Raw genomic sequence first — 21921 nt, forward strand, 5'->3', positions numbered from 1 at the left:
TATCTATCTTGTTTGCTGTGTCATAATAAAATAATAATAATAATAATAATAATAATAATAATGTAGAGTCTCACTTATCCAAGCTTCATTTATCCAATGTTCTGTATAATCCAAGGCAGTCTGCCTTTTAGTAGTTAATGTTTTTGTAGTAAATGTTGCAATGCTTTGGTGCTAAATTCGTAAATACAGTAATTACTACATGACATTACTATGTATTGAACTGCTTTTTCTGTCAATTTGTTGTAAAACATGATGTTTTGGTGCTTAATTTGTAAAATCATAATGTAATTTTGTGTTTAATAGGCTTTTTTCTTAGTCCCTCCTTATTATCCAACATTTTTGCTTATCCAAGGTTCTGTCGGCCAATTTATCTTGGATAAGTGAGAGTCTACTGTACTTTATTTCTACCCCGTCACCATCTCCCAAAAGGGACTCAGGGGAGCTTACAAAGCACTCATAATGTAGCAATACATACTGTGCAATAAATACAGATACATCAGTATCAAAGGAAAACGTAATTATATGAGTTTACAAAAGGAGTCTTATGACATATATAGACAACTGAATAGAAAGCATACTGAGAAAGACAAATCCCATTAAGGTACAGCTCATATCTGATATTTTCCAGCACATATGAATGTGTTCTGAAGTTTGATCTTAATTGCATCTTAAGAAGAGATGTTTTACTGTTTGCTTTGCCTGTCTAAGAGGATTTTCTCTCAGCAGGACACAGAACCAATTGTTCACTTTTCCATACTCCAACAGTTTCATAAGCACATACATTTCTAAAGATTTAAAAGTTCTACAGGGTCTAAGATACCTGGCATCTCACCCCCAGATCTTTAATGACTCCCTGCCTTGTTTTTTTCCCTCACACCCAAAGGCAATACTTGGTGTTGGTGCCCTTCCTGATCCACACTGAAACAACGGAGAAAATCTGTGTCCAGCTGAACCACCTCAATGAGTCCGTGACATTGAAAATCACATTGGAATATGGAGGCCGTAACAAGAGCTTGATCAGAGATGTTCTGGTGGCAAAGACAGACCATTTCCAGTGCATCCCATTTATGGTAAGAGCCACCTAAAGAAAAGAAGTATTTGTGGGAGTTAGGGGGATCTGGGCACATATGAAAATAAACAGAATATAAATTTTAAAAAATACTCCAAGAAAATACAACTCTAGGTCTCCCAGCATAGCTCTATGATCAGCTTCTTCATAGAATTATACTAGAGGAGCCTGTGGATCATCTACAAACGTCACTCTCAACTTCTGGAATGATTCCATCAGCGTTGCCTTCAAAAACAATCCTGCCAATCTCTTGGGAAGAAGACAGTTGGACAAAGGTCAGCATCTGGAAGAAGCAAAGACCACCAGCATTGAAACCACGATCCTCTGCCATCATTTTGATGGACTGGCCTCGTTGTCTGAATCGTCTCCTAAAGCATTGTCTCCTAAAGCAGCTATTTTACTCTCAGTTCAAGAATGGAAAATGGGATGTTGGTGAACAGCAGAAGAGATTTAAAGATAAGCTTAAAGCTAACCTTTAAAACCATGGCATAAACACCGAGAACTGAGACTCGCTGGCCCTCAGGTTCTGGAAGTCAGAACTCGAGGACCAAGGTAGAGATCAGTTATTATTACCAACAGAGGTGTGAATTTGGAAGAGGCACAAATAGAAGGTGAAAGGGAGAAAGTGCCAAGAGGAAGGTGCATCTAGCAAACCCCTTGTTGTTTCCGCCTTCCATCTGGGAATCTATGTCCTCATTGTGAAAAACCATGCAGATCCAGAATAGGTCTCCACAGTCGAAACTCTGCTTCTGGAAGATAATCATACTCAACTGTGAGTCATATCCCATGATGATGATGATAATGATGGCTGGAGGACCTGGAGATTTCCTAGAAAATATTCTCTCAGGGAATCTCAAAGTCTTTCACTGCAACGCTATAGCCAATTTCTGGTGAATGTTGGTAATAGAGTCGCTGGAGGAAATAATCAAATTGCAAAAGTTAAACATTCAAATGAAGACTTATGACTGTAATAGCTGCTGGTATTCTTTCTTCTCTGTTGATATTCTCTTTTTTTGCCTCCCTACCCAAAGTACAGGAGCTCCCAGTGGTGCAGTGGGTTAAAGCGCTGAGCTGCTGAACTTGCTGACCAAAAGGTTGGCAGTTCAAATCCGAGGAGTGGGGGTGAGCTCCCGCTGTTAGCCCCAGTTTCTGTCAACCTAGCAGTTCAAAATATGCAAATGTGAGTAGATCAATAGGTACCACTCTGGCGGGAAGGTAATGACACTCCATGCAGTTGTGCAGGCCACATGACCTTGTGTCTACTGTCCACACTGGCTCTTCAGCTTAGAAATGGAGATGAGCATCAACCCCCAGAGTCGGACATGACTGGACTTAATGCCAGGGGAAAACCTTTACCTTTACCTTTACCCAAAGTGCAGCCTCCAGCAAAACAAAGAACAGACAATGCTTATTCTTAGGCCCCTTCCACACAGCTGAATAAAATCTCACATTTTCTTCTTTGAACTGCAATATGTGGCAGTGTGGACTCAGATAACCCAGTTCAAAGCAGATACTGTGGGATTTTCTGCCTTGATATTCTGGGTTTTATGGCTGTGTGAATGAGCCCCTAGCTTAGAGCAGCCCCAATTTAACAGAGAAATTTTACATGATCCCAGGTATATCTATATATATAAAAGAGTGATGGCATCAGGGCAGCGGACAAAACAACAAAACTACAGGCCCCCCAACCTCGAAATTTGACAACACAACCCATCATTCACGGCTCTAGGTTGATACAATAAAAAGAAAAGAAAAATAAAGTCCTAATTACAGGGAGAGGAATAATTGTTTTTCTCCAATTGCTGCCAGTTAGAGGACTAATCTCTGCCCACTTGGTCTCCTAGCAACCCACTCAGCCCAGGGGACAGGCACAGTTAGGCCTCACTTAGGCCTCTTCCACAGGTTATCAGATTTGAACTGGATTATATGGCAGTGTAGACTCAAGGCCCTTCCACACAGCTATATAACCCATTTATAATCTTATATTATCTGCTTTGCACTGGATTATCTTGACTCCACACTGCCATATAATCCACTTCAGTGTGCATTTTATCCAGCTGTGTAGAAGGGGCCTCATATAATCCAGTTCTAAGCAGATAATATAAGATTATAAATATACAGTAGAGTCTCACTTATCCAACATAAACAGGCTGGCAGAAGATTGGATAAGTGAATATGTTGGATAATAAGAAGGGATTCAACTACCACCAATTCCTCAGTACTTTATTTCCCATACCACCATACTTTGCCACAGCAACGCGTGGCCGGGCATAGCTAGTAGACATATAAAATAGGTGTACAAATCAAGCATTTACAGATAAAAATCACAAAGAAATTTATTTTTAAAACAGCTGTTTGGTAGACATCATTTAACCATTTATTAAAGATGAACACCAGTTTGCATACTTATTATTATTTCTATTACTGTATGATTAATGGAGAAAAGGGGGTTGACTCTCCAACACAGATGCCTTGCCTCCCTTCTCCCTGTTCTAGATTCGAAGATGGAATCGCCCTACCGACTCTCCGGTGGTGCTTCTCACGGTGTCCGTGAAGGGAGACACGTTGTCCTTCTGGAGCCGGAAGACGGTGCTTGTGCAGAACTTGGACAACCTAGTCTTTGTCCAGACCGACAAGCCCATCTACAAGCCAGGACAGGAAGGTAATAAGCTCATGGAGAGGAAACTCGGGTTAAAACTGGATAGTCTGGCTCCTATTTCTTACATAGAGATGTGGGAATTTCAGCAGGACATGCTGGTTTACCTGGTTGCATGGCAACCAACACCTGCTGAAATTCGCTTTTCTGAAAGTACTGGAGTCCTCCTCAATTTTCATTGGATCCACAAAAGTCAAACCCACAAATGTGCAATTCCTAGCATTGCGGTTACTTCAAACATTAGCATTTAGAAGTACTCTTTGATTGTAGGAGAACTATAAATCCCACCTACTAAAACCCCCAGATATCAAGGTCTATTTTCCCCAAAATCCACCAGTGTTCACATTTGGGCATATTGAGTATTCGTGCCAAGTTTGTCCAGATCCATCATTGTTTGAGTCCACAGTGCTCTCTCAATGTAGATGAACTACAACTCCCAAACTCAAGGTTAATGTCCACCAAACCTTTCCAGTATTTTTTGTTGGTCATGGGAGTTCTGTGTGCCAAGTTTGGTTAAGTTCCTTCATTGGTGGAGTTCAGAATGCTCTTATTTATTTATTTATTACAATATTTATATCCCGCCCTTCTCACCCAACAGGGGACTCAGGGCGGCTTACAATAAAACAGACATATAAAAACAGTACAATACACTATAAATCAGTTAAAAAATTAACTTACATATAACATTCATAATTGAATTGTAGGTTTGATTGTAGGTTAACTATATACCCCGGCAATTACAACTCCCAAATGACAAAATCAATCCCCCCCAACCCCACCAGTATTCAAATTTGGGCGTATCAGATATTTGTGCCAAATTTGGTCCGGTGAATGAAAATAGATCCTGCATATCAGATATTTATATTACCATTTGCAACAGTAGCAAAATTTGTTGTCGAAGGCTTTCATGGCCGGGATCACAGGGATGTTGTATGTCTTTCGGGCTGTGTGGCCATGTTCCAGAAGTATTCTCTCCTGACGTTTCGCCCACATCTATGTCAGGCATCCTCAGAGGTTGTGAGGTATGGATAAACTAAGTAAGGCAAGGAAAGAATATATATCTGTGTAGAGTCCAGGGTGTGGCAAGAGTCCTTTGTCACTGGGAAGCCAGCATTAATGTTTCAGTTAATCACCCCAATTAGCATTGGAAATGTTTTGTCTCTTGCCTGGGGGCATCCTTTGTTCAGAGTGTTGGTTCCCATCCACTGTTTTGATTTTGGAGTTTTGTAATACTGGTAGCCAGATTTTGTTCATTTTCATGGTTTCTTCCTTTCTGTTGAAGTTGTCCACATGCTTGTGGATTTCAATGGCTTCTCTGTGTAGTCTGACATGATAGTTGTTGGAATGGTCCAGCATTTCTGTGTTCTCAAATAATATTCTGTGTCCAGGCTGGTTCATCAAATGCTCTGCTATGGCTGATTTCTCTGGTTGAATTAGTCTGCAGTGCCTTTCATGTTCTTTGACTCTTGTTTGGGCGCTGCGTTTGGTGGTCCCTATGTATTCTTGTCCACAGCTGCATGGTATCCGGTAGACTCCTGCAGAAGAGAGAGGATCCCTCTTGTCCTTTGCTGACCGTAGCATTTGTTGGATTTTCTTTGTGGGTCTGTAGATAGTTTGTAGGTTGTGCTCCTTCATTAGTTTGCCTATGTGGTCAGTGGTTCCCTTGATGTATGGTAAGAACACCTTTCCTCTGGGTGGATCTTTGTCTTGACTTTCATGGCTTGTTCTTGGCCTTGCAGCTCTTGTAGCAAAATTACAGTTATGAAGTAGCAATGAAAATAATGTTATGGTTGGGGGTCACCGCAACATGAGGAACTGTATTAAGGGGTTGCAGCATAAGGAAGGTTGAGAACCACTGGCTTAGATGGATCAGAGCCATTATGGAGGGGCCAGTGCTTCCTTTTGCACCTCCCTCAATAGCTACAGCTCTGTGCCCACTTTTCAAGAGCTAGAGAATTCTTCTTTCTTCCTTTGCTGAATCCTAAGGTAATGGTTTTCTCTGCTTCCTTTCTCAGTCATGTTTCGGATTGCCTCTATGGATGAAAACTTCCATCCCTTGAATGGGAAGGTAAATTTTGGCATCATTTATCACAGCACTTCTTCAGTTGTTTTTAAATTTCCCTTGGTTTTCTGAAAGATAATTGAAATGTATGACATCTGGGTTGACAACCTGGGAGGAGCTCTTAACAATTACATTCCCTTGTTGCCTGAGCAATAGCCCTTTGACCACATTTTGCTGTTTATACTAGCCCCAAAACCCACAATTGCATCGAATAGAAGGGTGGATGTCTTCATGAAGCATAGCTATTTCTGGGGAATATTCTGGTGTTGGGGTTTCAGCCAACTTTGCTCAATTCAGGCAAAGTTTATCCTCCACAGTTTGCTGGAATCTCCAGAGTATTGCAAATATTTGGGGCAGACTGGATAGCTGGATGTGGCCTGATGTGCTATTTAGATGGGAACATGACTGGGTTGCTGTTGCACCCCTAGGCTCCAGAAACACCTTAAACCACACTGGAGCCCCAGGTATAAGTAATGCAAGCTGTTTATTGAAGGTAATATGTAAGCAATAGCAAATCAAAGTTTAAAGTCAATAAAACAAAGTTTTAGTCCACAAGGTATGAGACACTTGAGAATCTTGAAGCAAGGGTCCATAGAAATCCAAATACAAGAATAAACTTCAATCAAGGTAATCAAAATTAGTCCAAGGAACAGGATCATGAACTGGAACAAAGAACAGGATCATGAACCGGAACAAGAGATTCAAAATGCAAGGCTTTCAGGAACATGACTTGCTAATCCAAAATACCCAGGAATAAGAACAAGAACTGGGACAAAACTCAAGATACTAGGCTTACAGGAGCTTGGCATGAAACAAAGAAAACATGAAACAAGAGTCCAGGAAGCAGGATCAAGCCTCTTGATGAGCAAAGTTACCACCTCTGAATTCTCTCACAGAAGCGGTTCCTCTTAAAGCTAGAATCAAGGCCACTTTCCATGGGAAGTTTCTTCGAAACCCTTTCTCATTAATAACCATTTGCTTCTTCTCAAAACCTCCCTTTCTTTTCTCTGTTGACATATTGCTTTCTTTCTGTCAGCCTCATTACTCTTATCAAGACTGGAATGCCCATCTGCCAAGGGATAACTCGACCTTGACTTTCTCAAGGAATGTGGTTCAAGCTGCTCTCTTTTTTTTTAAATACTTTATTTAGATTTCAAAGGTTAACAGTAAAAGTGGGGGAACATTTTGGTTATAGGAAAGTAGGAAATTAGGAAATTGGATAGGAGGGGAGGAGAGGAGGGGGTAATGGTTTAAGAAAAAGTAAAAAAATAAAGATAAAATACATTTTAAAAAAAAGAGAAGAAAAAAAGGAAAAAAACCTGTCTGACTTGACTTCCATCCATATCTATACCAGATTGTCTCTAGGGAGAAGTCTTTCCCCCTGAATTTGTTTCCTTCCATTTATGGATCTGCTTCTCTATGGCAAGAATTTTCTAACCCCGAGATTTTTTTTTTCTTTCCAATTGTTGGTGTCTTTTTTTTCCTGTTCGTGTTATCAACTTATTTTTACATGTTTCATAATTTCAAATATTGTCGGTCAATACCTTAAATTTGAAACCTCAGTCTTTATCTCTACATAAATGTTGTCATTCTTCTTTGCTGGATATAGACTAATAATGGTTTCCAGTCTGTACATCTCTTAGGCACTCCTTGGTGTTTAGTTATTATATATGTTAGTCTATCCATATTTTTAATTTCCATTAATTTGAGTAACCATTGGTCTACGTCCGGTATTTCCTCCTGTCTCCAATACTTTGCATATGTGATCCTTGCTGCCGTCGTCATATAGTTAATCAACAGTTCCTCATTTTCTGTTAGCTTCAGTTCAGTAATTCCTAAAAGGAAAAGTTCTGGTTTGAGTTGGTAGTTAATTTTTAAAAATTTTTGAATACTTTCATATATAGTTTTCCAATATTTTTTCACCTTATCACACGACCACCACATATGGAAAAAAGTTCCTTCATGCTGTTTACATTTCCAACAGGCGGTATTCATGTCCTTATAATAATAACCTAATTTCTGTGGCGTTATGTACCATCTGTGGAACATTTTAATCCAATTTTCTTTCAAGTCATATGAATACATTTGCTTCATTTTTTGATTCCACATAGTTTCCCATTGCTCCATTTGAATTGTTCTCCCAAAATTTGCTGCCCATTTTGTCATACATTCCTTGACTATTTCTTCCTCAGTAGCCCATTCCAGTATATGTCTGTAAAGTTTTGTTATCACTTTTTTTTCCGAAGTCATTATTCTGTCCCAAAATGTTTCTTTATTCATAAAACATTGTTTCCTATCTTTGTTGAAGAACTCCCTTAACTGTCTGTGTTGGAACCATGAGATATTTGTGAACTTTGCATTTATGTCCTCTTGAGCTCTCATTTCTGTTTGTCCTCACACCTGTACTAATATGTCTTTATAAAGAGGCCATTTCTCCATACCAGATAGTCTCCTTTGGCATGCTTCAAGAGGCGAAATCCATAATGGAGTTTTTGGATATATTCTTGATTTATATTTATTCCATACTTTTATTACCGCTGTTCTTATAAAGTGATTGCCAAAATTCTTTTCTGATTTCATTTTATCATACCACAGGTATGCATGCCAGCCTGTACGTAGGTCATGGCCTTCGAGATTTATTATCGAGTCTCTTTTTAAAGTAGTCCAGTCCTTTACATATAGAAGGGCACAGGCTTCGTAATACGATTTTAAGTCCGGCATACCCAATCCCCCTCTTTTTGTTTCGTCTATTAAATTTGTATATTTTATTCTAGATCTTTTCCCTTGCCACACAAAAATTTTTAAGTCTTTTTTCCACTTTTGAAGCAATGTCTGGTTCCTAATTATTGGTAAGTTTTGAAATAGAAATAACATTTTAGGGAGAATGTTCATTTTGATCACCGAAATCCTTCCCAAGAGTGAAAGGTTTAAGTTTTTCCAGTTTTCCAAATTTTTCTTTATTTCGACCCATTTTTCCTCATAGTTATTCTTTAGTAGCTGTGAGTTTTTAGCTGTAATTTTAATTCCCAAATAGTTAATTTTATTTGTGAGTTGTAAGCCTGAGATTTCCTTCAGTTTTTCTTGTTCTTTTTTATTAATATTTTTGGTTAGGATCATCGACTTTTTCTTATTTAACATAAACCCTGCTACTATGCCAAATTCATTTATTTTCTCAATCCATTTTTGAATATCTTCTATAGGGTTTTCAATTATAAAAATCAAATCATCCGCAAATGCTCTTGTTTTGTAATGTAGATTCCTAATTTTAGTCCCTTTGAGATTCGAGTCTTCTCTTATAGCGTTGAGTAAAATTTCTATCGCAAATATGAAGATGAGTGGGGACAACGGACATCCTTGTCGAGTGCCTTTTTGTATTTTTATTTTCTTCGATTCTAAACCATTAATTAGTATTTTTGCTGTTTGTTCTTTATATATAGCATCTATTGCATTTGAAAATTGGTAGCCAATATCTATTTCTTTCATTAAAATTTTGAAAAAATCCCAGTTGATATTGTCAAAGGCCTTTTCTGCGTCCACCGCCATTAAGGCCATTTCTTTTTGACTGTTAGCTTCGTAGTATTCTAGGATATCAATTATTATTCTCACATTATCCCTTAAATGTCTATTTGGCAAAAATCCTGTTTGGTCCTTGTAAAGATGTCATGATCATTGTGTTTTATTCATGATTGCTATGTTAGGGTTGACTGTTTAAGATTATATATTTCAGCTATTCTTATACAGAAGCTGGGAGCCTCTAAGGCATGGCCAGGAAAAGGGGCGTGGCTTCACCTTGCTGGTGGAAGCCTTAGAATTCAAAAATTTAGCAGTTGGAATTCGGCAGTTGGAGTTTGTCGGTTGAGCAGAGCAGTTGGTTCTGTTCAGTGAGAAAGGAGGGTGATCGAGAGAAGAGATTGTGGAAGTTGAGCAGCTAGAGAGTTTTAGCGGAGAAGGGCTAAAATTAAAGTTGCTGAGCCTTTAGTAGAGATAACTAAAGAGCTGAGGCTGCATCCCTAAGTCAAGGAAGACTAGGGTTGACCAGTTAAACTCCCCAGTCCAAGTTTGATCGGGTACAGGTCAACTAAGTTCAAGAAGGACAGTATTCCTAACTGAAAGAAACAAGTAATATAAAGCTGATACCATACTAAGCTCAGTGAAACTATTGAGAAATCTTGCAACATTTACTGTACAGATGTAACATTGTTCACCTCAAGATATAACATTCTTGCAACCATCAAGCTTTGTGCTATAAATAAACAAGTTACTGTTTCTTCAAATGTTGCTTATTATTTGAGCAAAGCATCTTTCAAAGGTGGTGGCAGCGACAACATTGAAAAGTGGAATACATAGAGGTAGAAGGTGAATCCTTCGCAATTTGGTGGCAGCGGTGGGATCCAAAAAGATTCCATCCCTGTCATCACACTTCTTTACATTTGGTGGCAGCGGTGGGATCCGTGTAACAAAGACTGATTCAGTGCCTGGGATCCGTGTAACAAAGACTGATTCAGTGCCTGGGATCCGTGTAACAAAGACTGATTCAGTGCCTGGGATACGTGTAACAAAGACTGATTCAGTGCCTAGGATACGTATAACATCCCTAATTTGGTGCCTAAGATCGCTCAATAAAATTTCTGAGGTAAAAGTTATAAAGAATGGCCACCAGAAAGCAGAAAAGAGGAGCAGGAGAGGTAGAGGTATACCAAGAGGGAGAGAGTTCAGATTCGGAACAACAGACCACCATGTCAGAAGCAATGATGAAATATCAATTAGAAATGAGGAAATTAGAATTACAGGCTGAATTGGAATTGAAAAAGATAGAGGAAAAAGAGAAAGAGAGACAAGCTGAGGAGAGAGCCAGACAGGCAGAGTTGAGGAGAATGGAAATAGATTTGGAGAAGCAAAGATTGACACACTCTCAACCTCATGCTGATACCCAAGAAGGGGATTTGAGAGCTGAAGCACCTGACGTAATTTTAAAAAGGTTTCCCAGATATAACAAGGAAGATGATATAGAAAAGTTCCTTATATCCTTTGAAAGGTGCTGTAAAGATTTTGAAGTGAGTGAAGACAAATGGATGTTATATCTGAGGCCACAAATTAGTGGAAAGCTTCTGGAAATATATAGTGATATGGCTGAAGACACTCACAGAGATTATAAGATGTTTAAACTGCAGGTACAACAAAAGTTTCAGTTGACGCCTGAATTTTACAGATTAAAGTTCAGAACTTTAAAGAGGGACAGACACCAAAGTTTTGCGCAAGTTGCTTCAAAGCAAGCTCAATACTTTGACAGCTGGGTGAGGACTTCTGAAGTAGATTCCTTTCTGCAACTTAAGGAACTATTGAAGCTGGAGCAGCTCTTTCACCTAGTTCCCTCAGAATACAGATGGCTAATTCAAGACCGAAACCCAAAGACAGCCAACGAAGCTGCAGTTATGATTGACCAGCTAATTACCTTGAAAGAAGGTTTTAGGAAGGAGGAAGAACCAAAAGAGAAAAAACCTCTAAAGCCGACGTTTTACCCTCACGCACGCACACAGATGCAAAGGGGAGGTTCAGGAGAAAACACCGCCTATAGGAAGCATGAGGCAGTTGCAGGCCAAGCCAGGCCTGAGGAAAAGATAAAATGTTACCATTGTGGAAGGCCAGGGCATCTTAGATACCAATGTAACTTAATCAAGAAAGACAGGTCTACGTTCTTTGTAAATAGAGCTCCATTAGAACAAGAAGTGGAACCTGAAGTTAAGTCTAGAAGCCCTGATGCGAGGCCAAAAGAAAAACAATGTTTATTTATCCTTTCAAGAGAAGTCTCTGAAGACTATTTAGAATCTATTGTCATAGATGAGATACACACGCAGGGATGGAGAGACACTGGGTCGGATGTCTGTATTATACGTCCTGAAGTGGTCCCACAGAGATACCAACATCCCTCTTCAGAGATAAATTTAAAGGGGATAGGTCCGTCGATACCAACCCCTGTAGTATCCTTACCCATCAAGTACAAAGGCTGGGAAGGATTATGGGACTTCGCTGTCTGCGCGGACATCCCATACAAATGTTTGATTGGGAATGATTTAAATGGAAAAGTTAGGAATTGGCAGAAAGAAGCTGATAAACATGAAGGCAACATGGAGGTCCACCAGTGCCGGTTCAATATGGAGGCCAATGAAGCCCCCGCTTGGGGCGCAGGTCCCCAGGGGCGCCATTGAGTGCCCCCCCCCCCCCCCCGCGGGGACCACTGGCTCCGTCGACGGCTAATGCGATAGGCCTCAGTTGAAGCCTTCCATGTTCGGCAGCGGCAGGCATGGCTTTTTCTTCCCTTCTCTCTCCTCTCTCCCCCCCCCCCCCCTCTCTCTCTCTCTCTCTCTCCAAACTCTGAGGCCTGGATCCGCCCTCCTGGGCCTTCTCCCGGCCTCCGAGGCCTGGATCCACCCAACGGGGCCTTCTCCCGGCCTCCAGGCCCTTCGCTCGCCCTCAGGGGCCTGTGGCAGGCATCCTCAGAGGTTTTGAGGTCTGTTGGAAGCTAAGTAAGTGGGGTTTATATATCTGTAGAAGGTCCAGAGTGGGAGAAAGAAGTTGGATGGCCATCTATAGGGAATTGTATCTCCTTGCCTGGGAGTCTGCTTATCTACTTATCTGGTGCTTTTTTAAAGCAGAGGCTGGATGGCCATCTATTGGGAGGGTTCTAATTGTATCTCCTTGCCTGGGAGTATGCTTATCTGCTTATCTGGTGCTTTTTTTAAAGCAGAGGCTGGATGGCCATCTATTGGGAGGGTTCTAATTGTATCTCCTTGCCTGGGAGTATGCTTATCTGCTTATCTGGTGCTTTTTTTAAAGCAGAGGCTGGATGGCCATCTATTGGGAGGGTTCTAATTGTATCTCCTTGCCTGGGAGTCTGAGGAAATTTCCTTCCCTGGTGCTTTTTTAAAGCAGAGGCTGGATGGCCATCTATTGGGAGGATTCTAATTGTATCTCCTTGCCTGGGAGTATTCTTATCTGTTTATCTGGTGCTTTTTTAAAGCAGAGGCTGGATGGCCATCTATTGGGAGGGGTCTAATTGTATCTCCTTGCCTGGGAGTCTGCTTATCTGCTTATCTGGTGCTTTTTTAAAGCAGAGGCTGGATGGCCATCTATTGGGAGGGTTCTAATTGTATCTCCTTGCTTGGGAATCTGGGGAAGTTTGCTTATCTGTTGTTTTTTTAAAGCAGAGGCTGGATGGCCATCTGTCGGGAGGGTTTTAATTGTATCTCCTTGCCTGGGAGTCTGCTTATCTGCCTATCTGGTGCTTTTTTAAAGCAGAGGCTGGATAGTCATCTGTTAGGACAGGTCCTTTTTTCTCTCTCAAGTCTCTCCTCTTTTTTTCTTTCAAGTCATCCTGCATAAAGGTAACTATCATGTCTCCAGTGGGTTAGTGAAATGATGTCCTTTTGGATTGAAAAAATATTTTCAAGCTATTGATGGTTGAATATGTGGGTACAGAGTTGGTTCAGATAACTTCATATAGCTTTATCAAACCACTTCTTCTTCTTCTTCTTTTAAAATATTTATTCAGGTTTTACATATATATGATAAAAGAAACATGGCAATGCCAAAAGACAAAAGAAAAAGAGAAAAAATAAAAAGGGGGAAAATGTAAAAATAAAATAAAATCAAAAAATAAAGTTCCCTACTTCTGGTCTGTAGGATTCAGGAAGAAAGGCAAGTGGGGTTTATTTATCTGTGGAATAATGTCCAGGGTGGGAGAAAGAGTTCTTGTCTGTTTGAGGCAAGTGTGAATGTAGCAATACAGTAGAGTCTCACTTATCCAACATAAACAGGCCGGCAGAAGCTTGGATAAGCGAATATCTTGGATAATAAGGAGGGATTAAGGAAAAGCCTATTAAAAATCAATTTAGGTTATGATTTTACAAATTAAGCACCAAAACATCATGTTATACAACAAATTTGACAGAAAAAAGTAGTTCAATACGCAATAATGCTATGTAGTAATTACTGTATTTACGAATTTAGCACCAAAATATCACGATATATTGAAAACATTGACTACAAAAATGTGTTGGATAATCCAGAACGTTGGATAAGTGAGACTCTGCTATACTTTTATTTTTGAGCTATTCGGTTTTTTTGGGGGGTGGCAAAATTCGGGGGGGGGATGGCAAAATTCGGGAGGGGGCACCAAAATTCTGTTCGCTTACACTTGAAAATTATCTAGGGCCGGCTCTGAGGTCCACACTCCAAAAGCCAAGTGTTTGACCATCCAAGCTAGCTCAGAGCAACTTCCTGAGTCTAGTTCGAACATCACTGAGTTGGTCAGCGGAATAGAGGGAAAACAAGGGATACTGCGAGAGCAGCTAGCAGATGAAACATTACAACCTTTGTTCTTGCAAGCTCAGAGCGCCACAGGAACAGAAGAAAGTAAAACTCCTAAGTTCGTACTTAAGGAGGGAGTTTTATACAGGAAAAGTACAAGCCATAAGACTTTGAATAAGCCAGAAACACGTACCCAAATAGTGGTACCTGTAAACTACAGGAAACAACTGTTAGATGTGGCCCATGACAATCCACAAGGAGGGCATCTGGGGGTTAGAAAAACCGCCCAAAGAATCAGCAAGAACTTTTTCTGGCCTGGCATGTATCAACATATCAAGGAGTTTTGCAGGTCGTGCGATACTTGCCAAAGGTTTAGCACGGGAAGAGATAAGACCAAAGCTCCTTTAGTTCCCATGCCGGTTGTTGGGGAACCCTTTTTCCGAGTAGGGATTGATCTAGTTGGTCCTTTGTATAAGCCCAGTCGGAGAGGATACAAATATATCCTCACAGTAATAGACTATGCAACCAGGTATCCAGATGCAGTGGCTTTGACCAATATTGAAACTTCCACCATAGCCAATGCGCTGTTATCAATTTGGGGAAGGACTGGATTTCCCAGAGAGCTTGTGTCAGACCTGGGGACTCAGTTCACCTCGCGGCTAATGAAGAAGTTATTAGAGTTGTGCGGAATTAAACACCTAACGTCCACACCTTATCATCCGCAAACGAATGGCCTAGTAGAAAACCTGAACAAAAAACTAGTGAAAATGATCAAGGCCTATAGCCAGCAGAGACCCCACGACTGGGACACCAAGTTGCAGCAGCTGTTATTTGCATATCGATCAGTCCCACAGGACAGCACTGGTTACTCGCCTTTTGAACTGTTATTCGGAAGGAAGGCTCGTGGACCCCTTGATTTGATCAGAGAGCACTGGGAAGCAAGTCCTATGCCAGATCCTGTTCCTGTCGACGACTACATCAAAGATCTTCAGTCAACATTAAAGATGGCCAGGGACATCGCCCAGGAACATCTTATGACGGCCCAGGAGCAACAAAAGATCCGGTACGACGCAACGTCGAGACCCCGAGACTTCAACGTCGGAGATGAGGTCCTGTTTTAACACCCAACAAGAACAACAAACTACAGATGGACTGGACTGGACTGTGGAGGATCGTCAGGAAGCAGAACCATGTGAACTGTGACATCCTAGATGAACGATTGGGGATTGAGAAACGGGTGCATGTAAACATGATTAAGCCGTATGTAAATAGGTCGGCAAATGTTTACTGTATAGTATCAGAGGAAGATACAGGTCCTTTTTCATTTTGGGAAGGTGATAGGGAGATACATAGAAACTTGGATAAAGTATCCATAAATTCAGACTTATCTCCATCACAACAAAGAGAGGTTAAAGGAATCTTGGCTAAGTATAAAGTCATGTTTTCGGATTTACCCGGGAGAGTGCAGGGAGTGCAACATAAAATATGTACCGGTGACGCCGCACCGATAGCATCCCCTCCCTATAGGGTAACGGGTAAGATAAGCGAATGCATAGAGCAAGAGGTCAGGGAGATGTTAGATTTGGATATAATCGTGCCATCTAACAGCCCTTGGGCTTCGCCCATAGTGTTAGTAAAGAAGCCAGACAAAACCGTAAGGTTTTGCATAGATTACCGGCGGTTAAATAAAATCACCCAAAACGACATGTATCCGATGCCCCGTTTGGATGATTTACTAGAAAGGATTGGAAAAGCCCCAAATTTTGATAACCCATTTATTTTAACTTGTGACGCTTCAGACACTGGACTAGGAGCAGTCCTAAGTCAAATTGATGAAGATGGAGAGGATAGGCCCATACTATTCCTCAGTAAGAAGTGGCATTCTAATGAGCTTAGCATGTCCACAATCGAGAAGGAATGTTACTTGATAATTTGGTCCATAAAGAAACTGAAACCATACTTGTGGGGAAGGAAGTTTACGTTACAAACTGATCACGCACCCCTAAGATGGTTGGATAATGTAAAAGGGACCAATAACAAATTATTGAGATGGAGTTTATCACTACAGGACTTTACATTTGATATTAAACATATAAAGGGCAAATGTAATGTAGTAGCTGATGCTCTATCCAGAGCACCTTGATCGGAAGACTTATAGGTTTGTATTTAGAGTTTAAGGTATGATGCTATGTTTATGTATAGATATGTATTTGGTGTTACTCTCTATTATTTTTGCTTATTCTGGGTCTAGAAAAAGCAAAAATAATCTTTCCGGGTTGGAAGGTATGTAAAGATGTCATGATCATTGTGTTTTATTCATGATTGCTATGTTAGGGTTGACTGTTTAAGGTTATATATTTCAGCTATTCTTATAAAGAAGCTGGGAGCCTCTAAGGCATGGCCAGGAAAAGGGGCGTGGCTTCACCTTGCTGGTGGAAGCCTTAGAATTCAAAAATTTAGCAGTTGGAATTCGGCAGTTGGAGTTTGTCGGTTGAGCAGAGCAGTTGGTTCTGTTCAGTGAGAAAGGAGGGTGATCGAGAGAAGAGATTGTGGGAGGAAGTTGAGCAGCTAGAGAGTTTTAGCGGAGAAGGGCTAAAATTAAAGTTGCTGAGCCTTTAGTAGAGATAACTAAAGAGCTGAGGCTGCATCCCTAAGTCAAGGAAGACTAGGGTTGACCAGTTAAACTCCCCAGTCCAAGTTTGATCGGGTACAGGTCAACTAAGTTCAAGAAGGACAGTATTCCTAACTGAAAGAAACAAGTAATATAAAGCTGATACCATACTAAGCTCAGTGAAACTATTGAGAAATCTTGCAACATTTACTGTACAGATGTAACATTGTTCACCTCAAGATATAACATTCTTGCAACCATCAAGCTTTGTGCTATAAATAAACAAGTTACTGTTTCTTCAAATGTTGCTTATTATTTGAGCAAAGCATCTTTCAAAGGTGGTGGCAGCGACAACATTGAAAAGTGGAATACATAGAGGTAGAAGGTGAATCCTTCGCAATTTGGTGGCAGCGGTGGGATCCAAAAAGATTCCATCCCTGTCATCACACTTCTTTACAGTCCTCTTTAATCAGATCAATTAAAAATTTCTTCATTCTTTCTGATAGTATATTTGTAAATATTTTATAGTCGATGTTCAAAAGGGAGATAGGTCTATAGTTTTTAACGTTTACCGAGTCGGATCCTTCTTTATGTATAATGGTTATATTGGCTTCCTTCCATGTTTCCGGTATCTTTTCCTGGTTTAGAATACCGTTCATAAGTTTCTTGAGATAAGGTGTTAATTCCTGTTCAAATGTTTTATAATACGCTGCCGTAAATCCGTCTGGACCCGGTGCTTTATTTGAGTCCATTTTCCTAATTGCTGCCTTTATTTCTTGTTCGTTTATTGGTTTGTTTAAATTCTCTCTTTGTTTCTTTATCTGACCAGTAGCTCTTGCCTCCCTCCTCTATTTTGAATATATGTTGTTTTTGTTTTTTCCTTCCAATTTTCCTTACAAGCCATTTGTTTGGTTTATTTGCATTTTGAAAGTGGTCTTGTTTAATATATTTTAACTTCTTAGCTAATTGTTCTAATTCTAAGTTGTCTTTTTGTACTTTCAGCATTTCTAATTCTTTTTTATACTTCTGCTGTTTGGGTGATTTTTTAAGTTTGTCTTCCATTTCTGTAATTAACTCTTGGACTTTTTGAAGTTTCTGATTTTTTTGTTTGTTCATCCATGATTTTTGTCTAATAAAATGGCCTCTCATAACCGCCTTCTTAAAACCATTGTATGCCTGCTCCCAGAATCCTCAGGAACAGCAGCCTCATCTAAATCTGGCTGTACAGAATCATTTACCTCTGGCTGCACGGGAATCCTAGGCCCAACCCAGATTCATCTGACAGGTCAGGTGCAGGTACAAAACAGGCCCAACCTCAGGCTCACCTGACAGCTCAGGTGTAGGGTGGGATACAACAGTTGTTCAGTATTACAGTACACATCTAACATTTTTAGAAGCCGTCTCATCCCAACACATATTAATGATAAAAATACTGCATCATCTGCATAAATTAAAACCGATATTGCTCTCCCAGCCAATGGGGGGGGGGGGTGAGGGTCTATTTCTGAGAGTGAGTTCACCAGGGAGTTAATATAAATATTAAACAACGTGGGAGCAAGAACACAACCTAGTCCCATAAGTGAGGCTATTGGTCTAGTCAGATGGCCTTCGTGGTTACATCTCAACTTGCAGATTTGTTTTTCATAAAGGCTGTGAATGAGAACCAGCAGGCGCCCGTCTATGTTGGTGGTCTCAAGTTTCCTCGAAAGTCTGTTTCTTGAAATTGAATCAAATGCAGACTTGAAATCTATAAAGGCTGTGTAAAGGTTTTATGTTGATTATCTTTTGGCTGACCAACACTCCAAAATTACTGCCAAAGTTGCTAGCTTTTGTGCAGCAGCAATAACTTGTCAGCGCAAGATGCTGTCACAGGCTTAGAAGGTTTTAATATTTATTTCAGTATTTACCATTGTCATTTTAGCATATAAATGTTCAATACCATTGAACTATCATATTCAATATTGGGTTTTAACTTTGCTTTTGACAGTGTTTCTTTATACCTAAATGTATATGTTCCAACGTTTGTTCATTTTTTGGTGCTGGTCATCGACCGTAATAGATAGATAGATAGATAGATAGATAGATAGATAGATAGATAGATAGATAGATAGGTAGGTAGATAGATAGATAGATAGATAGATAGATAGATAGATAGATAGATAGATAGATATGACTGGGTTGCTATCCCCTTTTTTGTTGTTTAAACCAACTTTGCCCCACTTTAAGCAAAGCCGGGGGATACTCTGACATTTGCTGGAAACTTTGGCAGTTTACGGTTTTCACTTTCAGCCTTAACAAGATGAGCCCTAAGTAGGAGACTGGGGCTATTTGCAATTCTCAGAAGAAATCTTGTATAAAACATAAAATTGAAAGATACCTGGTATGGATGCACCTGGCAATGTATTTCATGGGTATGGCAGAGGAAGGGAGCAAAATGACCTATCAAATATTTTGGCATTCACAGATTTTCTATCGTCTTCTCATCTCTTTTTGTTTTGTCTCCACAGTTTCCTTTGGTTTACATCCAGGTAAGTTGTATTTTTTTCCTTCCCCATCTACTTCCTTTCATATACCAACCCAAGCCAGTTTTAAATACAGGATGAGTATCCCTTATCTGGAATTCCAAAATCTGAAATATTCCCAATTTGTCCACCTGGATACCTACGATAGTGACACCTTCCAGTGATTCAATCCCCTAAAACTTTGTACTAGTGTCTGTACACGACATTGTTTGTTTAGAATTTTTGTTATTATATAATTTCGTTTGACTATGTGTAGTTTAATTTATTGATGTTAGCTTTAATTTACTGGTGTTAGGTTTTAATTTGATATTAGGTTTTTAATGTTATTTTCATATGTGGGGTTTCCCTGGGATTTTGTGTCAATATTTGTTGGTTATGGAGACATTCAGTGTTTGCCGTTGTATGTTGGAATCCACCCTGAGTCCCTTTGGAGAGATAGAGTGGAATACAAATAAAGTTGTTTATTATTGCCAGGGTGTCATTGGCACCACAACAGTGGACAGGCTTTCTTTGTGGTTCATCTAGCTGTCTGTCTGTCTGTCTATTGTCCTTGCTTTCCCTCAAACACCTTCTTTTCTTTTTTCATTCCTTCCTTCCTTCCTCTTCCTTATTTTTCTCTCTTCCATTCCTTTCTTCATTCCTACTTTCTTCCCTTTCTTTCTTTTCCCTTCTTTCTTTCTTTCTTTTTTCTCATTCATACTTTCCCCCTTTCCCTTCTCTTGCTCCCCTCTTTTTTCCTCCCTCCCTCCCTCCCTCCTTCCTTCCTTCCTTCCTTCCTTCCTTCCTTCCTTCCTTCCTTCCTTCCTTCCTTCCTTCCTTCCTTCCTTCCTTCTCCAAGCAACAGTCTCTATGGTACAAATGGACAACATACATACAGATCTACAAACATTATTTGACTTATATAGCTTGATGGATAGATAAAATTATCTTCAGTCTATGTATAAAAGGTGTATGAGAAACATAAATGAATGTTATGTTTAGACATGGACCCAGTCTCCATGTTCTCTCCTTATTTGCATAGATGCCAATACAGATATGTCGGAATCTGAAAAAAATCCAAAACACTTATGAACATCTTGGATAAGGGCACTCAACCTGTAATGAAACAATAATGACTTTTTCGGGGAAAGTAGAACTAGGAGGAGTTCTGGAAGATGCAGGTTCTGACAATTTTCCAGTGCGCCAAATAATGTTTTATTTGTTTTAAATATTATATCCAGACACATATAACACTTTATGAATGATGAACAATAAAATCAGTGAAAGGCAATGCAAAATGAAAACAGTTATTTTAAAGGATGATATGGGCCACTACGAGTGCAAGGACTGCTGTGGCCAAGTGTGCATCTCGACTGCTAAATTAACACAATTTGATACCACTTGAACTGCCATAGCTCAATGCAGTTTGGTAAGACACCTGCACACTTTGATGGAGAAGGCCAAAGACTTCATGAAATTACAGACCGCATAATCCCATTTCATGGAGGCATTGCAGTTTAAGTGATGTCTAAGTGCATTAACCATTTGGGGCGAGCTGCTGCCCCATTCCGACTATGGGCTGCTTCTGATGAGATGGCAGAGAAATTATTGATTTGTGAGGACAATATTGTTGCTGCCAGTCTCAGCAGAACTGTGCCATTATATTCTCCTCCGCTGCATTTGATACCATTCCAAGTAACCAGTGACTGTGGTGTCATTCACATTCTGTTTTATCTTGCTCAAGAAGATACTTCCAGTGAATTAGACCATTACCGTGGATTATCTAGAGCAAATAGGCTTTTTATCAGATAGATAACATTTTTGGGGGGTGGGGTGGGGGGGGGCTCTTAAACATTATCCATCTCTGAAATCCTACGCAGAGTGACTTGGCAGTGCATTTTGTTTAAATTGGCTCATGCCAATCCTAAACCCATGTTTTAAGATTTAGTATTTGATGTGGGAAAGATATAAAGCTGGACTTTTTAACGCATTAATATCACTTAGTTGGTTTAGATTTTCAATTATAAAAAAACCCAAAACCAATTACAGATATGATCCACATAGCTTGGGTATTGTTTGGTCTTTCAGTTGTCAGTCTGGGTAATGGCCAAAAGGATCAACTATAAGAGCACCTAGACAATTATTTATCAACCCTTTCAGTCCATAAGGGTGAATTTTTGGATCTCTGTCCCCTCTGAGTTGTTGTTTTTCTGAGATTTGGAATTTTTAAAATGAGTTTAACTCCTGCAAACATCCGGACTCTTCCCAATATGTCAATAAAAGTATGTGGCTTGGTTTTATTTGACTTAAGAGTCCAAAAATTAAGTCTCAGAGTGCATTTAGACCAGCGTTTCTCAACCTGGGGATCAGGACCCTTGGGGGAGTCACAAGGGGGTGTCAGAGGGGTCACCAAAGACCATCAGAAAACACTTATTTATGATGGTCTTAGAAACCTCTTTGGCAGAGAAGGTTGAAGATTTCTTCACCTGTCCTCTTCCTTTTTGGAAACGCATGGCAAATCTTCCCAACAAAAGCCCAATTTGCCCAATTCTATAGTTGGTGGGGTTCAAGGGGCTCCTTGCTTGCAGGTGAACTATAAATCCCTGCAACTACAACTCTCAAATGTCAAGGTCTATTCCCCCCAAATTCCACCAGTATTCACATTTGGGCATATTGAGTACTTGTGCCAAGTTTGGTCCAGATCCATCATTGTTT

At 40.0% G+C, this 21921-nt stretch overlaps 1 protein-coding gene across 1 annotated transcript in view; it reads left to right on the forward strand.

Moving 5' to 3' along the window:
• The window catches only part of LOC100564843 (alpha-2-macroglobulin), a 76721-nt gene that overhangs the window by 2466 nt on the left and 52334 nt on the right, over positions 1-21921 (forward strand). The window contains exons 2-5 of the mRNA XM_008105773.3: positions 884-1070; positions 3566-3731; positions 5741-5793; positions 19213-19233. Of these exons, the coding sequence (XP_008103980.1) occupies positions 884-1070; positions 3566-3731; positions 5741-5793; positions 19213-19233 (427 nt within the window). The remainder of the gene's footprint in view (positions 1-883; positions 1071-3565; positions 3732-5740; positions 5794-19212; positions 19234-21921) is intronic.

Source organism: Anolis carolinensis, chromosome 2 (genome assembly GCF_035594765.1).
Source record: "Anolis carolinensis isolate JA03-04 chromosome 2, rAnoCar3.1.pri, whole genome shotgun sequence".
In the NCBI taxonomy this organism is placed as follows: Eukaryota; Metazoa; Chordata; class Lepidosauria; order Squamata; family Dactyloidae; genus Anolis; species Anolis carolinensis.